We start from the raw sequence: 21,521 nt of genomic DNA, 5'->3' as shown, positions 1-21,521 counted from the left end.
GCCTAAGACATTTTCACATTAAGTGATGTCACCACCTCAGTGTGTCATAGTCATTGCATTCCACCTATACGTAGGTGACGCAGTGACGTCACCTAATCTAAAAATCCTTAAATAGCCTAAGAGATTTTTATGAGTATTGGGCAGCTTGATAAAGGTGTGTGAGTACCCTGAACGCATCACACCTGCCCTCCACATGGATTAATAGGTTATTTTTATGTGTTCATTTAAATAGCGATTTAATGCTCTGAATCATCTTGGAGTCTGTGGACATCGGCTTGATGCTTAAAAGGCATACATTTCCGGTTTGGGGGGGGGGGAAATAGTCTGTGGAGGAGACCTTCCACACAAGTGATCCGATTTTGGAAAAGAAAAGCACATTGCTGTTAAAGAGGCGCAGGGCACTTTTCTATACCCATTTCTCCATTTAATATTCCAGGAACCTTCTGGCTTCTGGTGAAGGCATCTAGCTGTTCACCATTCTTGGTGTTAAAGGGAGCAAGTTTCATCTGATGTTTGTTTGATACACAAGGGGCGTTCCTTAGGGTGCAGCGGTAGACCTCTCTGTTGGGTTAGACCGTGTTCACCAGGCGAGTTCCCTATTAGATGCATTATAGAATTACAACTGAGCACCTCTTCTAATATATTTAATTTTGTTGCATTTACAAAAATATAACTGTGAAAGAAAATCCACTCAGAGTTCGATGTATTTTTGTTTAATGTGTTCTTTGAAAATAAGAAATCAGAATTACCAAAGGTTGTCAAAAAATTCCCATCTCTATGATTTCTATTAGACCATTAGGAACTCTTATTGTAATACATTGATTGTATTCCTTTTAACATAATCCATATACAGGAATTTTATATGTGAACCCACATATTAATTACCAAGCAACAGAACATATTGGATATCAATTCAAAATGTAAAAAAGGGAGCAAAATGTGCAAAAATGTAAAACATAGAACAAACGTTTAATAGAGCCAAAGTTACATTTAAATAAGCAGCTCTTTTTGCCATCCACATTAATATAAATGTAATGAATTCCATCCCTTTAAAATGACCCCTAAAAGTCTGGTTACCCAATGAGTTAAAGGAAAAAAATGGAATCCTTTTATTTTGGGCTCATCGTTTTGTTGGATTTCGTGTTAAAGATATTTTAACTATTTTTTCCTTTTAATCTATAACTTTTTAAAATGTTGACTTATGTGGATGTTGGATTGAATATTTATAAAGCAATTGAATATATTTGTGATTACAGTAACCTATATGTTCACATAACTGATCTAAAAGCAGACTAGTCTATTGTTCTCCCAAACAATTTACATTTTCAAGCTTATTACAAATTCTATTCCCGATTTGAATCCCTCATAACTCACGTTTAATGAAACTCCGATATCGAAGTTTGACATCAATGGAACCCAACTCAAATTTTCATTTAGTAAAAGCAGTAAGGTCCTTGTTGCCCATATTAACCAACCATTACCCAAGCTGCAGAGATAAAATGAAAGCTGCGCTGTGATTGGTTGCTATGGGCAACAAGGACAGTCTAGACAGTTTTGCCGAATGAGGCCCAAAAAGTATTATTCTGCCGTAGTCACTAAAGGTATACAAGACAAAATGTCTGCCAACGAAGACAGGTGAATGTATTTTGTATTATAACCTGTAGGAAAGGCGGCCGGCCCCTTCTTTTTTTACTGGAAACAATACCATGGATTTTGTATCTGGACATGCTACAGCTATGGCGTCTTCTGCAGTTGGAACAGGTAATGCCAGGTTTTATCCTTCAACAGGATGGAACACCCCCCCATTTTCGCAATGAAGTTAGAAGGCCTCAATGAGAGACTACCAAACAGATGGATTGGCCACACAGGTCATGACAATAGTAAATCTCTTCCTTGGCCTCCACATTGCCTGGACTTTACACCTTGTGAATATTTTTTGGGGTAGTGTTAGAGTCTACATGCCCCCTTAACACCCACTATGATCCTCAAGTACACATCACAGAAGTCATTGCATCAGTCCGTCATGATGCGCTACAATGAGTATGGCAGGAACTTAACTACAAGCTCGATGTCTGTTGAGTGACATAGGGGGCTCACATTGATCACCTCTGATGTTGAAAACATTTTATATTGTTCAAAAAAACCTTTGTACTTTCTGTATCTGAGTGTCATTAAACGCAGTTATGAGGGTTTCAAATCTGGAAGATCATTTGTAATAACCCTCTATCACTTAAAACCCATTGAACGTCTTGTCAGACTTCTAGTAGCGTATGAGATGTTAAAATATACAAACCACAGCATCTGTAGCTTTAGCACATAAATATTGCTGGTTTAAGGGTGTAACAGGACATGCCGAGAAAATAAATATTGCAATTGGCGCTTTAAGGGGAATTTGGTAACTGGAAGAAGTAAACTCGAATTTGTGATTACCGTTAACCCTTAACTCCATGTACAATTTTGTTACTTTCAGTATACATTACTCTGATGCACCAAGAATGGTAACAGGTCTTATTTATTGCAAGGTGATGGGTATTTTTGCATCCATGTTTTTTCACGTGCATCACCATGATACAAATCTGTGACGTAGGTCTGCAAAACTCAACATTGTTTACACATTGCACTTAATGATAAAGAACATTCAGTCTCACCAGCTTTGTAGGCACCTGAAAAATACAATATAATTGACAGACAGAACGTGAGACAGTCCGTTTAAAGAATGAATAAGAAAAATGTCATCTTCATACAAGAGCCATGTCATTCTAAGACCTGAGATGTATGCAGTTACAGGTTGTTGAAGTGCTAAAGAACTAACATATTCTGTCATATCTGTCGCATAGCTCTATAAAGGGGTGGGGGAGGCTTGATAGCGTTCCTCTAGAAACAAGCTTTTTTCGAGCTCCTATTTCTGTTCATGTGTTTTCCCCCATCAGGAAAATATTACTTGGTCACAGTCTAGTGAATATGGCCATAGCACAATGAGCTAGAGTTAAGTCATCTTACTATCCTATAGTCAAATGTACCACACAAGTCCTGTGAAGGAATGATGACTGCATGCAATCTTCATTAGTTCTAACCGCACTGTAGAAGGGTGGTCTTGCAGCCCTCTCGTAGATCTTCCAAAATTGAGTGAGCTGTCAAGTTCCCACCCTTTGGCAGTTGATATTTCTTATGTTTACAAGGCTGCTGTGTACTTTTGCTTCTATAATTTTGCCAAACATGTACAAAAAAAATCTCCAGGATCCATTTCAGCCACATGAAATCACAGTGAATCGCTTTGAAATGCAAGACATGTTATGAAGGACAATTCCAAGTAGGAAGACCAAAACACATGCAACTAAAATGACAGTGCAAACTCCAGACCATGTTGAACTTTTAACAACTCCTCTTCTCTCATGTTCCTCCTCTCCAATATCCTGTGTAATTGCACCTTGGAGTGGTTGCTGTTCCATAGGCACAGTCACTACAGTGACTGGTTTTTGTTGACTTCCCGGTAGTAATCTGCAGCCGATATCACCAGGCAACAAGGCTCTTTCTTTGGTGACAGGAAGAGGCCACATGTAACATCCATTGCTTGGCAACTTAATAAAGACTGGGGTGTTTTCTGATGTGTGGGGAATTGCAATAACTGCAACAACATCTGGGTCATCAGGCAATTGTGATACAGAATAACCAGGGGGTAGCCTCGTCACACCTCGGCACCAAGGGCATCTAAGGTCTTTCTGACTTGCCCTCATTTGCTGTAGACATACTGAACAGCATGTATGTTTGCAATCAAGCAGCTTTGGTCTTCTTCGAGGACTATAATAATTAAAACAGATTTGGCATTCCAACAGGGAATCCTGGGACAGAGTTTCCATCATCGAATTGGCCTAATTATTCAGTCAAATGATTTATTTTGCTGTATGCAGATATGCTTCAGGAGATCTTTAAAAATGTTGAAAGAAAAAAATCTGAAAGTACAAAGAACAAAAAAAAATTAGAAATTGAGGTGGTCATTGTCTTAAAGCATATGACATGTTAAAGTGTTCCATACACATTACAAGAGGTGTTAACACTTAAGCAGTCAGCAAGGAGAGACACAAGAGTTACATAGAATTACTTATAGATTTGACTTCAGACCAGGCGCCAACATTAAAAAGCATCTGTCACCTGACAGTGCTTACAGCGTCTAGAAGATACCCTTCTAAAAAAGCGGACTTGGTGGCTGGACTGGGTACTGCATGCAGTCATGTACACAAGGACTGTGCTTCTCCCTAGTACACAGTCTTACAGTCTCTAACAAGCGCACTATGTTGTGCCACTATTCTAGGCTGTCTGCCCCATCAAAATGAATGCCACTGCAGCCATACATTCACAACCATCCCCATTCGCTCTAACATTATGGAAATGGGGATAAGCAACACTGCTTTGAGAATTAAGGGGGGCATGGGTCCCCTATTTTTGGAATCAATAGGGTCCCAGTGGTTAGGCCTCCACCAAACTATCAGTTTTTGCACATCCAGTGGATGGGTGAAAAGTTGTACTCTCCAGATTACCTCCAACTCAAAATTGATGGATTTTTCAGTACAAAAACAAAGTGCTGGCCACTAGGTTGTCTCCCTCCTATCTTGCTGTCCACTGCCTGTTGTCAAATGATATTGTCTCTGATACTGGAGAGAGCAGAATATAAATGTAGGACAAGTCACTTTGCTAATTGAAGTCTGAAATCAGAGGGGAGGGGGAAGAAGGTGGAGAAAAGCAGAGACACACAGACATCTTGCTGGAGCCAATGGTGACTTAATTACATCTCCACTGCTCAGTACGGTTGTACACTGTACTATGTATGTGTGAGAGCTTCGTATTAGATATACAGCCTACGGTATGAGACTTTCAGGGTAAAATTACAATGCTGCTTGAAAGTTTGTGAAACCTTAAGGATTTTACACATTTCTTACATTTCACACATCACATTTTCAAACTACTAAAAGTAGATAAAGAGAACCCCCCAAAAATAATTTATTGATGAAAATCATCAATATCAGATGTCAGAGTGGCAAAAGCTTGTGAATCTTTAGAATTTCTTGATTATTTTAAGGTGAAATTAAAGTCATGTGCTTTCAATCAATGGGATAACAATCAGGTGTGAGTGGGTGACCTATTTTATGTAAAGAACAGGGATCTATCAAAGTCTGATCTTCACAACACGTTTGTGGAATTGTATCATGGCACCAACAATGGAGAATTCTGAAGACCTCAAAAGTAGAGTTGTTGATGCTCATTGAGCTGGAAAAAGGTTACAAAACCATCTCTAAAGATTTTGAACTCCACCAATCCACAGTCAGACAGATTTTATGCAAATGGAGGAAATTCAAAGACCATTATTACTCTTAGGAGTGTTAGACTAAAGGCCCATTTAAACGAAGCAATGATCGCTCAAAAAAAAAAAATCACTCAAACTATCGTTTGAGTGACTTTCTGAGCGATTATCTTTGCATAACTAAGTAGCTAATTAGCTACTTAAGAGTTATGCAGGCAGAGCGGGATACCACACCAATAGCTCAGAACAATGCAGTTGTTTTGAATATGCAAACAGCTGCATTGTTCTCGGTGCTTTCAACTGGTGTCCTACTGAGAATTGCCAGCAGGATACCAGCTGAAAGAATGCCATCAGCACCGGCCGCTGAGATCAGCATTTTGTACTGATAAGGCTTATTGCCAATTTCTAGCTGGCTAGAAATGAGTGGTGAACGAACAGTGCACGATGGCCACACGTTTAGATGCAACAATTATCGCTCAAAAGACGGATTTTGAGCGATAATCGTTGTGTCTAAATGATCCTTAACGATCATGCCAAAAGCAAGGTGTATGTTAGTCTGGGAGGTCACAAAGGCCTTTAGTTGCTTACAGTTTACCTTGGGTTCCTTTCTCACAAGCTAAATGCTAGGCTCTGAACAACAACGGTGTACATAAAAGGAATGCAATTAGAAAGCCACTGCTTTACTAAAAGACTACTACTGCCAGGCAGTCTACTGGCTTGTCCAGGTGACTTTTAGAAAATGGCAATTGTGACTGCTTTGTGGAGGATGAAACAAAAACAGAGCCTTTTGCCCTAAATGACAAGCACCATGTTTGACGAAAGAAAAACCACTACATTACAGTATAAAAACCTCATACAATTGGTAAAGCATTGGTGGTGGTATCATCATAGGTTGGGCCCTTTTTGCTGCATCTGGACCAGGACAGCCTGCCAACATTGCTGAAACAATTAGAATTTGCTGGTATAATTCAGAATTCAAAAGGAAAAATGTCAGGACATCTGTCCGTAATCTGCATCTCAAGAGAATGGTGGTCATGCAGCAAGTCAACCCAAAACACTCAAGTCGTTTTACAAAAGATTGATTAACGAAGAAGAAAAAAAAAGTTTTGGAGTCCACACATCCAAGCCCTGACCTTAATCCTATAATAATGTTGTAGAAGGACCTTAAGCAAGCAGGCCATGGGAGGAAACCCACCAACATAACAGAGTTGAAGCCATTTTTTCCGGAGGAATGGGCTAAAATTCCTCCAACCCCATGTGTAGGACTAATCAACAATTACTGGAAAGGTTTGGATGCTGCTGCACAAGGTGATCACACAAGATACTGAAATCAAAGGTTCACATACTTTTGCCCTTCACAGCCATGTTATACTGGATCATTTGCCTCAATAAATAACCACGTCTAAAAATGTTTTACTCATTTCTTTGATTTGCTTCTCTATCTACTTCAATCTGGCGTAGTTTTAGGTCAAATATAAGCATAAATATGGAAAATTCTGAAGGGTTCACAAACTTTCATCAAGCACTGTATATACCAACCATAAACTGTTAACCCTCATGTAAATACACATCTTATTCTGAAGTAATTTGAAGTTAGATACACTTTAAATAATTTGCTACCTAACTCACAGCCGCTGTAGAGGCAGACGCAGATTTACTAATATGGTCTCAGTCTTAAAAAGCACCAGATTTATCACAACGGTTCATGCTTGATGATAAACCTGGTGCGTCGTTAGACTGTCCAGCCTTCGTTTAATGGGCTTAGTTCTATGGGGCAAAAAAAACATTGGCACTTTTTTTGGTGTTCAAAAAGGTCTAAATGCAACCTTGAATTCGCCAAAAAGTGTGTCCAAGACGTCGTAAATGTGATGCAAAGCATGCAAGACTCATTTCTGGCACATTTTACACAGTAAAACCTTTTATATCAAGGCTGCCCAGACTTTCATAGAAAAAAAAAATTACCTCTTCGACACTAACTTTATCTTAAGCAATATTACTTTGTGAAGGAATAGAATGGGCCTCGTATTTTAAAATATAAATTTCTGTATAGTCGGAAATGCATTGGTCAATAAATTCTGTACTATTTTTAACTACCATAGATGGTGCGTTAACCATTTACACCCCACACAATGACCGGGGCCTAGCTAAAGCCTCAAGGAATCTGGTGGAGACGTTCAGCATGCACCCCTCTCCTCCATTCACAGCTGCAGACTACCCATAATTTATAGCTTCATGGGTAGGAAGGGGTGTCATCTCTTCTTAAGGAGAGCACCCAGAAGGGGTGTGGAGACTCCTTGGAGGTGAATGAGGAGACTTACCCGCAGGAGCATGCATGGCCTTGTAATATATGCAAATAAGAAAGATTGAACAATACCTCTGCAGCGCCACCTATTAGATGGCAGCATTCCTGCAAATCAATGTACAACTCTTTAAACAAGTCTTTAAAACCTCTTCCTTATTTACAGCTTGACCACACACAATATTCCTCTCTAAACTTTTCTAGCTAGTGAGGGCGGCAGTTAAGGACCGGGGCATGGCTTCCTCTAAGCCAAGGAATGCAGAACGCCATAAGTATTAATGTCCAGAGCTCTAATAATAAGTGTTCCCCTAAAGTAAGACCTACCCCTAAAACAAGCCCTAACCTGATTACTGGGGGCTTGAAATATAAGCTCTACCCCAAAAATAAGCCCCAGCTACACTACATGAAAAAATAAGCAATACTTACCTGGCAGGTGCCCTGCTGGTTCATTGAGCGCTGCAGTGATTAGCAGAGCCGCGGCACTCAAGAACCAATCAGAGCAATCGCTTGCTGGAGGCAGGGTCTACAAACTCCGTTACCAGTAAGCGATGTTCTGTCGGCGGTGAGAACTGCAAGCAAGCCTGCCCTGAACTCTGGAGACCAGCAGGAGTGACTCGGATGGCGCCTGCTTGGTACCTTAAGACATCCCCCAAAAATAAGACCCTGTGCCTCTTTTGGGGCACAATATAAGACGGTCTTATTTTCGGGGAAACATGGTAGCTATAAGCCACCATATATGCAGGGCCACAGAGCACCCAGGCCTAGTGCAGTAAAAGATTGTGGCCACAACCCTGAAGATCTAGAGCAGCGAAGAGGGGGTCTGTATGTCTGGTAATCTCTGGTAGCGAGGAGTCTAATCCCAGGTAATATGTGAATACATCTCGATCAGGTCATTTTGTGTTGTCCAACTAGATATGGGCTGAACTGCCCAACTATGTAACCAACTGTAAGTTTTCCAAAACCATTTATCAGGAATTATGAAGTTGTATAAACATGAGTACACAAAGCAGCGGACCGTTCCCGGTTCTCTGGCTAATTCTAGCTTCAAACCCACATTTGGCTCTTCTTAACACATACTTGGAATTCCTTGACTGGTTCTATTTATTTTGTTGGAATGCAAGCTGATGCAAAATGGATTCGTTTAGATCTGCTTTTATCAGATCAAGCAGGAACGGTTTTCTTACAGGATAAAAAAAAAAGCTGATTACCGTGAACCCAAGTCATTTAAAATAACCCACATTTTCAAGCTTCTTACATCCGCACATCATGCATGAAGACACAGATGAATACATATTTATGGTCTGTAGGCCCGCAGTCCTAAAAATATACACATTAAATGTGCTTAGAATGTTACAGGAAATTCTTGAGTACATGGATATTTGAGAGCATGGAAAAATGTGTACAGCGGTACTAGGTTTTCTGCAAGACTTTAACCCCTTGGTGACAGCCAATACGCCTTTTACTGACCTAATAGGCTTTAGGCTTGCACATATGTCTCTTTAGGGGCAGTGGCTTGGCCGACTGACAGCCAGGCACCAGTAGAGGAGAAACCTCAGATTCTGGCAGTTTAACCCCTTAGGTGTCATAATCAATAGCAAATGGAGCATTTAAGATGACTGGGTAATGGGGCTCCTGTCACCAGTTGGAACCTCACAGTTTGATTGCAAGGTACCAATAGGTTCCTTTGGTAGCCATTAGCTTAACAAAGGCCTGCATGTTTGCCATGTAACTGAGCCTATTAGGCCCACAATATCTAATAGTTTGCTATCCCAGGCTTTGTAGAATGTACTACATAAGTACTGCAGTGTATTATCCTACTGATGGAAGATGATAGAGTTTTAAAAAAAATTCAATAAAGCTTAAAGAAATTTACCATTTCCACAGAAAAACCTTTTCAATGGATAAAAAAAAATAATAAAAGAACCATCAGCCAGTAGGTATTCATGGTACTGGTGTATCTTGTCTTCACTAGGGGCTGACCTGCCTTTGTTGGAGTTTACACCCAGTCATGCCCCTAGTTTCCCATTGGCTGCTGGTCTGTGTGGTGTCCCAACCTCACAGCTCCAGACTCCATGGATTATTGTATCTGCAAGACAGCACCGGCGCCTGACACTGAGCACACACCAGCGGAGGCGGCAGCAGAAGACAGTGGGAGAGACTCTCCCCCACACCTGTCGGGGAAAAGAAAGTGGACAGCTGTGAAGTCACCCCTGCCGTGACCAAGCATCATGAGTGAGGGCAGAGAGCAGCGGCCATCCAGGAGCTTCAGGGAAGGCAGAGAGGAGCAGTCCAGTGGCGTCAGCGGGGATTCCGGCAGGGGGAACACGTCCGTGCTTCTCAGGGGCAGTGGCAGTCATGGCCGGGACTGGAGCACCGAAGTATGGAGGGGGGAGCCCCGGGGAGTGAGGAGCGCCGGAGCATGGAGGGGAAGACTAGTCACAGCAGTCATGGGAGAGAGGGTCCGGGTTCAGCGGCGACAGCAGCATGGCATCCGGGAAGTGGTGAGTGGACATGCCACCCCACCAAGGGGGAGAGTGACAGGGTGGGCAGAACTGGAGATTGCAGTCCAGTGGGCAGCGTACAGGCCAGAGGGACATGTACTGCTGTCAGTCTGGCCCTTCCCTACTACTCTAAAAAGACAAACCCTTGTCTCCACCCACAGTTCCAGTGGCGACAAGATACACCAGTACTGGTATTAATTACCCCGACAACGTAAATATTTTGTTATTTATCTCACATGGTGAAGGCCGTAAAAGGATAAATTTTAAAAAAGTATATGCCAGAATTGCCATTTTTCTTTGGTTCGACCCCCCAAACACACGCACACTAAAAAGTCCCATGTGCCTCCAACTAATAAAAACTGCAACTCGTCCCACGCAAGTTAAAGGAGTTGTCCGGCCACACAGGGTAAAAATTTTTATAATGCTGCTGCTTCTCTTTCAGTAAGGATAGTAACAGACAGCATACAGGGGCTCAAACCGGCAGGCAGATCAGCTGCAATGTCAGTTTATTACCTTAGACTGATCTTCTCTGCAGTTTTCAAAGATGGCGCCTCTGTGCTGCCTTCTCACATGCCCTGCGCCCCCCCCCCCCTCTTCTGTGTGCGCGCTCCTGATGGTAGTAAGACATGAGAAGGCAGGATTTCCCTCAGCTCACGTCCTAGCCCCGCCCACGACACGCCCACCTCTATTGAACTGCTCTACAGTCTCTCCCCGCCCAGGCCCCGCCCCCTGCTAAAGTAAAGTAAAATATTTCCCCACACACACATGCCCTCATAGTGCCCCTCTCACAATGACCCCCCCACACACTTCTGTCAGCCGGGTCAATGCACATACACATCACTGCACCCCCCCCCCTTCCCCTGCACACATCCATCCATCCATCCATCCATCGATCTTTCCCACTCCACACCCCCCCCCTTCCCCCGGGACTTCTGACAGCCGGTCCGTGCACACCACACACACATCACTGCCCCCCCCCCCGTGCACACATCCATCCATCCATCTCTCCAACATTTCTCCCCTTCTCCCCTACTCCCCTTCTCCCCTTTCACATACTTTTAAAGTCCCGACGGTGTCTTCTTGGCTCTTGTCCAAGCAGCAGCGGCAGGCAGTCACTCACTCCGCTCTGGTATATGAAACCAGGAAGTGAGTGTACTGCGCATGCGCCGACCGGGGGCGCGCGTCCCCTGCGATGATGAGGTAAAGAGCGCGGTCCCGGCAGAAGAAAGAAGGACTGCGCATGCGCGGAAGGGAAGAGGAGCGTTCCAGCGCCGACGAGAGCTGCTGCCGGCCCGACAAGAAATGCAGAAGATTTCTTGTCGTAACCTGGGATGACTGAGGGTCAACACAGGGGGGGGGCACCCCTAAAGGTAAGTCCAAAACTTCTGTTTGCTTCATTTTCCATGCACAATGTATATTACAAAGTGCATGGAAATGGGCAAACAGAAGTAATGAGCTATGATGTTTCTGGCCGGACAACCCCTTTAAGCCCTTACATAGCTCCACTGCTAGAAAAATAGAAAATGTTATAATGTTATAGGGCTTGGAATTTGACGATGCAGAATTGTTTTTAAATAAAAATGTGCTCATGTAAAAAAAAAAATATATATATATATAAGATTATATATAATACATAAAAACCACCACTTCTATACACTTGATATCAAAGTAATCGTGTCAATTCACATAATAAAGTAAGAGTGTTATTTTTAACGAATACTGAATGCTATAAAAGACAAAATGCAAAAATATTGGAATTTCTGAACTTTTTTCATCCTCCCACCAAGAAATTTTTCATGAAAGTTATACAGCACATATGTACCCTAGAGTGGTACCATTAAAAAAAAACAAAAAAAACCAAAACTGTCAAATGTCTATCTATTATTGCAATGAAACAATGAAAATTGTTTAGTCCCCAAGGCAGAAAAATAGGCTTGCCACTTAGGGGGTTAAGCAGCATTTCTTAATACCAGGGGCATAGCTAATGGGCATGCACTTGTAAGATTTGCATCCAGAAATGGGTGTTTGTTGGGTCGGCCTACCACACCACGTATTCTAGATATACAATGGGCGTGAGCATCTTTGTGCCCAAATCTGTTCTATTTACTTTTAAAACGATTGCACATTGACCCTAATGTTTGCTTTCTTATACTACAAGGTCTCTAAGCAACCTTTGAGTGATAGAGAATTAATATATATATATATATATATATATATATATATATATATATATATATATATATATATATATATATATATATATATATATACATACACACACACACACACACACACACACCACCTCCAGCTAATATCCAAGTACTACATGATAGTATAGCCAAAGTGATGCTCCTAGATGCAAACCTGCTGATATTAATGGGAGACTTTAACCATCTTATGGGCCCAGTACAGGACTGTCTTCGCCAGATGAATCCAATGGGTTCCCAATTACCCAAATGAGCCTCCTCCTACTGGTTGGAAGAGATAAGGCACTTAAAGCATCTGCATGACTTAGCATACTCTTGCCACTCAGTGTCCCATGGCTCCTTTCCGTAATAGATTTATGTTTTGGGTTCCTGGAGTGTCTCCCCTTGGTTTGTGACGTCTCTTATTTACCACTCGGGTAGCTGATCATTCACCAGCTAACTGGAGGAGGGAGTACATGACTCCTGTGGAAGCCTAATACCTTATGGCTTAACTAGCAGGAGGATTGCACTCATGTTGGTCAGGAGGTGGAGATCTATTGGGGGGGGGGGGGGTCAATGCCGGTTCAGCGTCTGAGCCCATGGTCTGGGAGGCTTTCAAAGCCCACTCTAGAGGCTATTATACTGTAACCATTTCTACCTATAGAAAATCCCTACAGCAAAATAGACAAGTAGCAGATTTCTGTGTCAGTGAGGCGGCACTGTAGATCACCACAAATCCCACCGAAGATAAACACGCTGCTCTTAACGGCTTACGAAGGGAGTAGGAACTATTACTACTCGATTATACTAGGAAAAAGCTCCTGTGCTCCCAACATCGAGTTTTTGACCAAGGAGATAAAAACAGGTAACTGGCTTACCTTGCTAGTGAGGACAGTGTTATACCCCCAATTGTGTCAGTCCAAGATGTATCTAGAGCTAAGGTTACTGACCCGGAGCTCATTAATACTGTATTTGCCAATTTTTACACAAGCTTATATACTCAAACTCAATTGTCCTGAGGAAGCCCTTACTGCCTATCTGGACAATATTATCTTTTTGAAATTACCCCAAAGTTGTGCGAATATGCTAGATGGAGACTTGGAGCAGGAGGAGAAAAGGGAGACGATTCAGTCCTTCCCAAACAGGAAATCCCTGGGACTAAATGGGCTTCCAATGGAATGGTACAAGAAAATTATGAAATTCATAGCCCCGAAACTCCTTGTTCCATGCAATAGCATCCTTCGGGAAGGCATCTTGCCAGGGACTATGCGAGAGGCCCTGATTGCCCTAATTTCCAAGCCCTGGAAATACCCAGAAAACACTGGCTCGTATCATCCTATTTCTCTCCTTAACAACGATATTAAAATCCTAGCAAAGTATTGGCAATACGTACTAATAAGGCCTTTAGTCACATCATACATGCCAATCAGTTGGGATTTATGCCAGGTAAAACTGCATCCATGAATGTCAGGAGTCTTTAACTAACCTAGCGTTGTCACACTCCAACCAGGGTAAACGTACTTTGGTGTTTATTGATCAAGCCAAGACCTTTGACTCTGGAGTGGAAATATTTATGGGAGGTGATGTCTTGCTTTGGGACAAATTTTATTAAATGGGTACAAGCATATTATTCTCCAGTAGCCTGGATACAGACAAACACCCTTGTATCTGAACAGTTTTTCCTTGCTAGGGGAACCCGCCAGGGCTGCCCTCTGGTGACAGCACTTTTTGCTATTGCAATTAAAGCACTCACAGACCAAATCCGGGCGTCCACGGAGGTTATAGGGTTCTAATTGAGAACCTATGAAGAATGCATGGTGTTATATGTGGACGATACTCTTCTATTCTTACAAGATCCAGAGTCATCCTTGACCTCAATCATTTCTATTTTTGACACCTTTGGCGTATACTCCGGAGTGAAGGTCAATTGGGACAAGACTGGGCTACTGGCAGCTGATAGCCCTGTGGCCTCCCTAGATCTCCCTTCCCCCGAGATAAATGGACAATGTCACCTATTTCTCTCCTCTCGCTCCCCCGCCCCTCTCCATTAACATAACACAGCGGCCGTTTAAACTGAATGAGGAGCTTCATCGCTGATGTTTTATGCGGCAGAAACTATGAGTTCATCTCTCATTGCTCAGTTTAAACAGCGGCTGTTCAGTAGTTAACGGCCGCTGTGTTACCTCAGGGGAGAGGGGCGGGGGAGCGAGAGGAGAGAAATATCCTGCACTCCCCCACCCCCCTGCTGGCCGCTCCGTGAGCGAGCCAGCTCTGGTGGTTCCCGTGCAGGAGTGCGGAGACACAGGGATCAGTGTTGGGCATTGTTTGCGCAACATTCGTCCCGTGTAAATGGACCTTTAGAGTTTTAGTATGTTTTTATAGGTCCTGGTGCCTGAGGGAACCCAGAGGCACATAAGACACTAATATTACAAATGGCACATGACAAGTTTAGGGTCCTCTTACAGATTTTGCACTAGGGCCACCTCTGCTTTTAAGACGCACAGTGGTTTCCTCAACAGAAGGCTTAGGCGATGGACAAATTCTTGAAACTTTGTTTAGTTTAAGACAGTGAAACAAAGTGAAAACCATAATAGAAAGTAAATCTTGATTGATAAGAGAATATCTTTGTAGATGTAGCACTAGGACACGCTCCTATGTCCCCCTTTGCATGGACTTCCTCTTATCAAGCTTAGTAGCGTCTACTGCAGCAGCATTTAACCCTAGAAAATACATGTCTTTATATACTTCCTTCCCTATTCATAGTGTACCAATAGAAGAGACGTACTGTAACTGAGGCCAATCCAGAGTGCTGACAAAAGGCAAAAATTGATTTGGCTTTCTGTACACCATCATTGGTTCACTCCAGAAATAAAAGTTCAGTTCCAGAGACAAACAGATTAGAGAATTTATGGTTCACACAGTTTCCTGACTATATAGGTTCGCCTACACTTTGTCACTAGTTATATTATATTGGGTAGTTTATGCCTCAAAGAGACCGTGATCTAGTCAGTGTCCGCTATCTGGAAATCACCGGTATTACTGTCCAGGATGATGACTAAAATTAGAATTTGGTATGTCATGTTGAGAGGGCAAGTCAAAGTCCCAAGCCATTGTATATTCAGTAGCAGTCCTTGAAACTCCAGGCAGTCGTCCATTGCAGGATTTTGCAGTGCATTGGCCCAAGGGTGAAGGGAATTTGTAATCCCCAGTGGTCAAGTAGGGTAAAGTAAGATTAATACAATATAGGAATATCAAGTTATTTCCAGTGGAAATAACTAATTCGATGAGCCAGAGGGATTGCTTTCCTGGTGTCTTAATAGTTTGACATGACATTGGCCTTCTAGGTAGATGCTGGTGCAACGTCCCTGCATGCACACTTGTGCAACTACATGGAAACCACATAGTAAATTGGACCAGGAAATCTTCAACAGTTTGACATTTGAGTGGATAGCAGATTATAAGAGGAATCAGCAGTTGGGTCGCAGTCATTCACTCCTTTCTAGACCTTATTGTCTGTTTACTGTATACTCCACTGTCATTGGCACTTTACTTCGTCTTCTGAACCGGCCAAGTACATAGGATGTCCATCCCTCTACTTATTAATGCAAAGTTAATAGAAACTGAAGGAATCAGACACTAATGTCCATGTGTTTTTTTTAATGAAAACTAGTAATTATTAGGAAATTCTAGTACCACTGTTTCTGGTAGCGCAATGCGACACACAGCTCTGCTACATGCATGTGACACACACACACACACACACACAGCACTGCTACATACATTGTTCATCCCATACAACAGGAATCAGAAGTAGCACTAGAGAGGAAGGACCTGTGATGATGTCACATGACAATGACACTCATCCTGAGTGAAGGAATTACATGCTCCGCCCCTGATTACATGATAGTGACAAAGGTCCTACATCCTTGGGCAGATTACAGGCGGTCTACAAACCCGCTGCGGCCTCAGTTGCTATGGAATACTAATAAACACCAAGCCGGACATCAGCCGTGTGCATACAGGACCTGTGATGACATGATCATGTGATCAGGGGCGGAGCATGCAACTCCCTCACTGGGGATGTAGAACCTTTGATAACAGTCATGTGATCAGAACGGAGCCTTAAGTCACTCACAAACCCACTCGCTCATGGATGGACAGGTCGACGTTAGTATTTTGATCGTGTCTCAAATTCCAAGCTGCAAAATCCCCTGAGCAGCTTCTAAAATAATCTCAACCAGTATTTGTTACAAACTAGCAATAATTTGTGTCCATTTTAATGCACAGAGGGCCGTACATTTTGTGATTGGGGAATTATCAGTGAAATGACCCCGGTATCTTCTCTCTCACCAATTGACCTAGAAATGCAGTAGAGTAACAAGTAATACAAGCTATTACATTGCAGTGGACATTATGCAATGTCACAGCAGAGAAAAAATCCGTAGACGTAGAGTACTTGTACAGGACCTCCTACCAAAGCACAACGAAGCAGCCAAAACACGGTCTAGCTGGTTCAAACAGAGAGGTTTGTGTTTTACCTGTCTCAGGTCAAAGCAAGTCTACCTGCTGTAGGTCATCCAGATATGACAGAAGAGAAGGGAGATCACATTTGTAAAAGTTCCTCTCTAACTACTTAATGATGCAGCCCTATATTTCTTATTTTTTTCTTCCTCACTTTCTAAAAATCATAAGTTTTTGATTTTCTGTTTACATAGCTACTTGAGGGCTTGTTTTTTGCAGGACAAGTTGTATTTCTCAATGGTACAATTTAATTACATTATAGGCATTTATTAATTGTAGCCCAGGGGGCCCTCAGAGGGCCACTGGCCACTAGACAGCACCCCCAACAATTGAGACATTTAAAAGGATAGCCTGAACTTTTCTTCTGGGTCACATGACCAGCACTCCAACAACGCTCTGTGTACTGCAGTCAATGGGGCAGCTTTAGGACTGTCAAAGAAAAAAAAACTGTCTTGCGTCCATACCAACTAATTATAGTGAAACTTTTGTCTTGTACTTTTTGAAAATGAAAGCTGTGCGACATTTTTTTTTGGGGGGGGGGGTGAGAAAAGCAGTTTTTCTTTCAGATTGGTCATAAGTCTGCCCATAAACTTCAGGACACAGAGCACTGTCAGAGCTGCAGTTAGGCCATAGGGTTAGTGTGAAAACTGGTGCCAATACTTTCTGTTCTATAGCATTAAATTTTCAGTCACCTCACTGTCATCGCAAACAGGATTACACTGTACGGTGACTCCTACTGTATATATAGATAACACTGGATCCACCAGTCATAGTAGGTGCTAATCAAAGCTTATCTACTCCCTCCCTGCACAATGACCATTACACAAGTCATAGGAGAGGCACAATTGACTTCTATGGGAGACTGTTTTAGGCATGTTCTATTTGTTGTGTTCAAGGCCCATTTCTAAATGCAGTTAAAAGGGCGATTGCAGAGAGAATTTTCCATCCCTGCATAGGAGATATCCAAAGCGTGACTGGCAATTAGGTGAGGGACCCAATTGGCTGTCACACTTTAGATGTCTCCTATGCATTTTGCAGTTACTCCCATACAGTCCTGTCTGATACTTAGCCAGCCGCATCTAGAGATTTCTCCCTGCTCACTTTCTCTATGCTTGTAACACTCATGATGCATCAGCACAAAGTATCTTGAATAGCTATCAACTGTACCATCTCTGCCTGCAGGGAGAACAGCACTATTACCATCTGTATTCTATATTCACCTAAATAACCTATATAGAGCATGTGTGCATTCAGGAGGCTTAATGATCATCTGATTCACTATCATTGTGTGACAGGAGCCTCATCATAAACCATAACTATGCTTGTGAGCCCAGACATGACCCTGCGTATGAGAACCGCCTAACCAAGGCAATACTAGGCGATATATGTACTGGGGAATAGTTTTACAACCGGTCCATATTAAAAAACAAAAAAATTAAAAAATGAAATGTTTCACAAGGTGGTCACAGAAGTATATGATACATTTCATTTGTTGATAGTCTCTTGCCCGCAGACACAAGTCTTTTCTAGTACAATTACAGAAAACAGTAGAGCAAAACTGAATTGCCAACAGCACCACATGTCTGTGGCATTTATTTGCCCTTTGTATAAGCAGGATGTGTCCACCCTTAGTGTTTTATGCAGAAAAATCCTTTATTGAAATTCTTAAATCTTAAAATAGACGACCCACTCTCAGATCAGGTCATCCATAGTTGATTGATCCAATCGGCAGGACCCCAGCACTCAGCCCACTGTCAGTGCAGTGGGACTGGATGTCATAATTGGGACTGGAACTGGATGAGTCAGGAAGCAGCACTCCAATTGATATCAGTGAAGCCCTCTACTACACTTCCACGTCCAATCTGAGTGTCAGTGCCGGAAATGTAGTAAGATGTAGTAATGAGGGCTTCAGCTCCCATTGATCTAAATGAGCGTGAAGCCCTCTATGATGCCTCTGACCCCGATGAGGACGTCTAGCCTTGCTGCGGGTTCTAGCGTTTAACTATTGATGACCCATCCTGAGAATGGGTCACCAATAGTATTTGCCTGGAAAACTTCTTTAAAAAGACTCCAATTTCTGACAATATAGCTTCAATGTAATCTCACAACATGCTAGCAAAACCCTTTACAGGCTGCAATGCACATCATAACCACTAGGTGGCCACATATAGCATCTTGTACCAGAATAATGCAAAATCAAGTTTTGTTGGGCTTTTCTTTTTCCAGAGCTGATCATCTGTGTCACACATCTTGGAATATGTTGAGCCAGAAGGACTGTACTAAATATAGGATACACCCCAGTATGTGCTACCTTTTCATGCGCTGTCACTGCTGCTACTGAGACCTGTTTCAATCAGAGTTGACATGTGGTCACCATTTCCAGCCTGGCAGAGATCAAATACTCAGTAGTGAGAAAACTATCAATGAATGCTTCATGAAAAGCAGCAAAACCACCATGTAACCATATACTACATGGCTGTATCCTGCCTAAGGGAAGTCAATGATGCTTTCAGTATTGTAATGGAGACCTTAAAGGGAACCTGTCATCAGGGTTTCATAATGCAAGCTGAGCTAATGTTGTAGTAGTACTGATACAGACAATGCAATAGCGCCAAACCATGTACTTGTAGGTGCGCTGGTACCTTTATAATCTTCATTTAAAGTTTTACCGCCAATATGCAAATGAGGGTAAAAGAGTCAGATTTTCTCTGTTTACCAGTGGCAGACACACCACTTGGGTGTGATGGACAAGCATACAAGTTGCCTTCAGTCTTCGTAAATCTCGCGCAGGCGCAGTGACCAGGGATGGCCTGCATAATCCTATGCCCCTGCGCTCTGTCAGCCATTAGTTTAGCACGTGATCCACAGCCCAGCAGCTTAAAGGGGTTGTCCCGCGCCGAAACGGGTTTTTTTTTTTTTCAACCCCCCCCCCGTTCGGCGCGAGACAACCCCGATGCAGGGACGTACAGACAGCTTACCGGAGCGCTTACCTTGATCCCCGCGCTCCGGTGACTTCTATACTTACCTGTGAAGATGGCCGCCGGGAACCTCTTGCTTCGTGGACCGCAGCTCTTCTGTGCGGTCCACTGCCGATTCCAGCCTCCTGATTGGCTGGAATCGGCACGTGACGGGGCGGAGCTACACGGAGCCGCTCTCTGGCACGAGCGGCTCCATAGAAGACTACAGAAGACCCGGACTGCGCAAGCGCGGCTAATTTGGCCATCGGAGGGCGAAAATTAGTCGGGCTCCATGGGAACGAGGACGCTAACAACGGAGCAGGTAAGTAAAAAACTTTTTATAACTTCTGTATGGCTCATAATTAATGCACAATGTATATTACAAAGTGCATTATTATGGCCATACAGAAGTGTATAGACCCACTTGCTGCCTCGGGACAACCCCTTTAATACTTCCACCTGTTATGTGCAGCTATACTACCTAATGTAAGTAAACTGCCTGCTGAACATCTGTAATATGTAGGATACTTACATCAGGCGGAATGTAGCTGTAGATAACAGGAGGAATAATGAAGCTGCCAGACTGCGGGTCATGTGATAAGCTAATGGCGGACAGAGCGCAAGGGCATTAGGCTAAAGTAGTCAGCACAGGTCCAGAAAAATGACAGTATGAAGACGAAGCCATCCATGGTCACCGCACCTGCGCTAGATTTACTGAGACTGAAGGAAATTTGAATGCTTGTCCATCAAAGTTGTTGGGTGTGCCTACCAGTGGGCAGAGAAAAATCGGACTCTTTCCCCCCCAATTGCATACAAGGCGGTAAAACCTCAAACGAAGATTATAAGAGTACCAGCGCACCTACAAGTCCATGGTTTGGCGCTACTGCATAGTCTGTATCAGCACTACTACTACTACTACACTAGCTCAGTTTGCATTGTGTAACCCTTAATATCCTATATATGTTCTCAGAATAGCCCGAGCACTAAACTAGGTGTTCAGTTGCCTATGAACGCCAATGCAGCTGACTTTGCAAATTTGCACATTTTACATCCCCTCATATATGCCAGCCATAAATAAGAATTAAGCCCCCTAGTAAACCAAGTGTACTTCATTAAACCATCCAAGTTATCTGATATATGGAAAACTGTCAAATCAAATGATAAAAAGGGTTAAATCTTTCAGTTCTCAGCTGCACATAATAGTGGTTATATATTGGCACATGTTTTAGCAGATGTCAGACCCAAATTCTGTTCTTGTATGTAACACCTATGATCGTGTTCCCTGGTCATTGCAAACCATCACTGGAAACAATAGGATAGCATGATATACCGGAATATATGGTTGAAGAACATGTTCCTGTGGTCCACCTGCTAGAAATAGTTTACCCCAAACTGCCATACACAGTGTACAGTGGAAGAACACAAAGGAATGGCGATGCATTTGTTTGAACACATCCATGAGTATACAATGTAACATTGCATTAGCTATACAAATGTATCTAGAAAGGTTTATATAGCAGATGAGTACAGCACATTCCCAGCTAAATTCTTCCAGCATGACATCAGGCAGAGAGCTCTGTCCCCAGAGTATACAGCTATACGTTCAAGCCCACATATACAGCCAGTCCCATATATACATCCCTTGTCTCCTATACAGACAGTACATAGATGATACAATGAGCAAGTCCTTTGTTTCTAGTGACACATAGAAGCCTGGCCATGATGCCACACACACGGTTGGCATCTCAAGATGTCCCACAG

The 21,521-nt window shown here is 42.7% G+C and overlaps 1 protein-coding gene across 1 annotated transcript; it reads right to left on the bottom strand.

The window, feature by feature from the left end:
• Positions 1-2,496: 2,496 nt before the first annotated feature.
• RNF152 (ring finger protein 152) lies at positions 2,497-3,942 on the bottom strand. Its single transcript, XM_066579182.1, has one exon. The coding sequence runs from the start codon at positions 3,858-3,860 to the stop codon at positions 3,246-3,248; it is 615 nt and encodes a 204-aa protein (XP_066435279.1). The 5' UTR covers positions 3,861-3,942; the 3' UTR covers positions 2,497-3,245.
• Positions 3,943-21,521: the final 17,579 nt, after the last annotated feature.

Source organism: Eleutherodactylus coqui, chromosome 9 (assembly GCF_035609145.1).
Source record: "Eleutherodactylus coqui strain aEleCoq1 chromosome 9, aEleCoq1.hap1, whole genome shotgun sequence".
Taxonomy (NCBI): Eukaryota; Metazoa; Chordata; class Amphibia; order Anura; family Eleutherodactylidae; genus Eleutherodactylus; species Eleutherodactylus coqui.
Note: the sequence above shows the minus strand (reverse complement) of the source record. Positions and strands in the feature narration are given on the sequence as shown.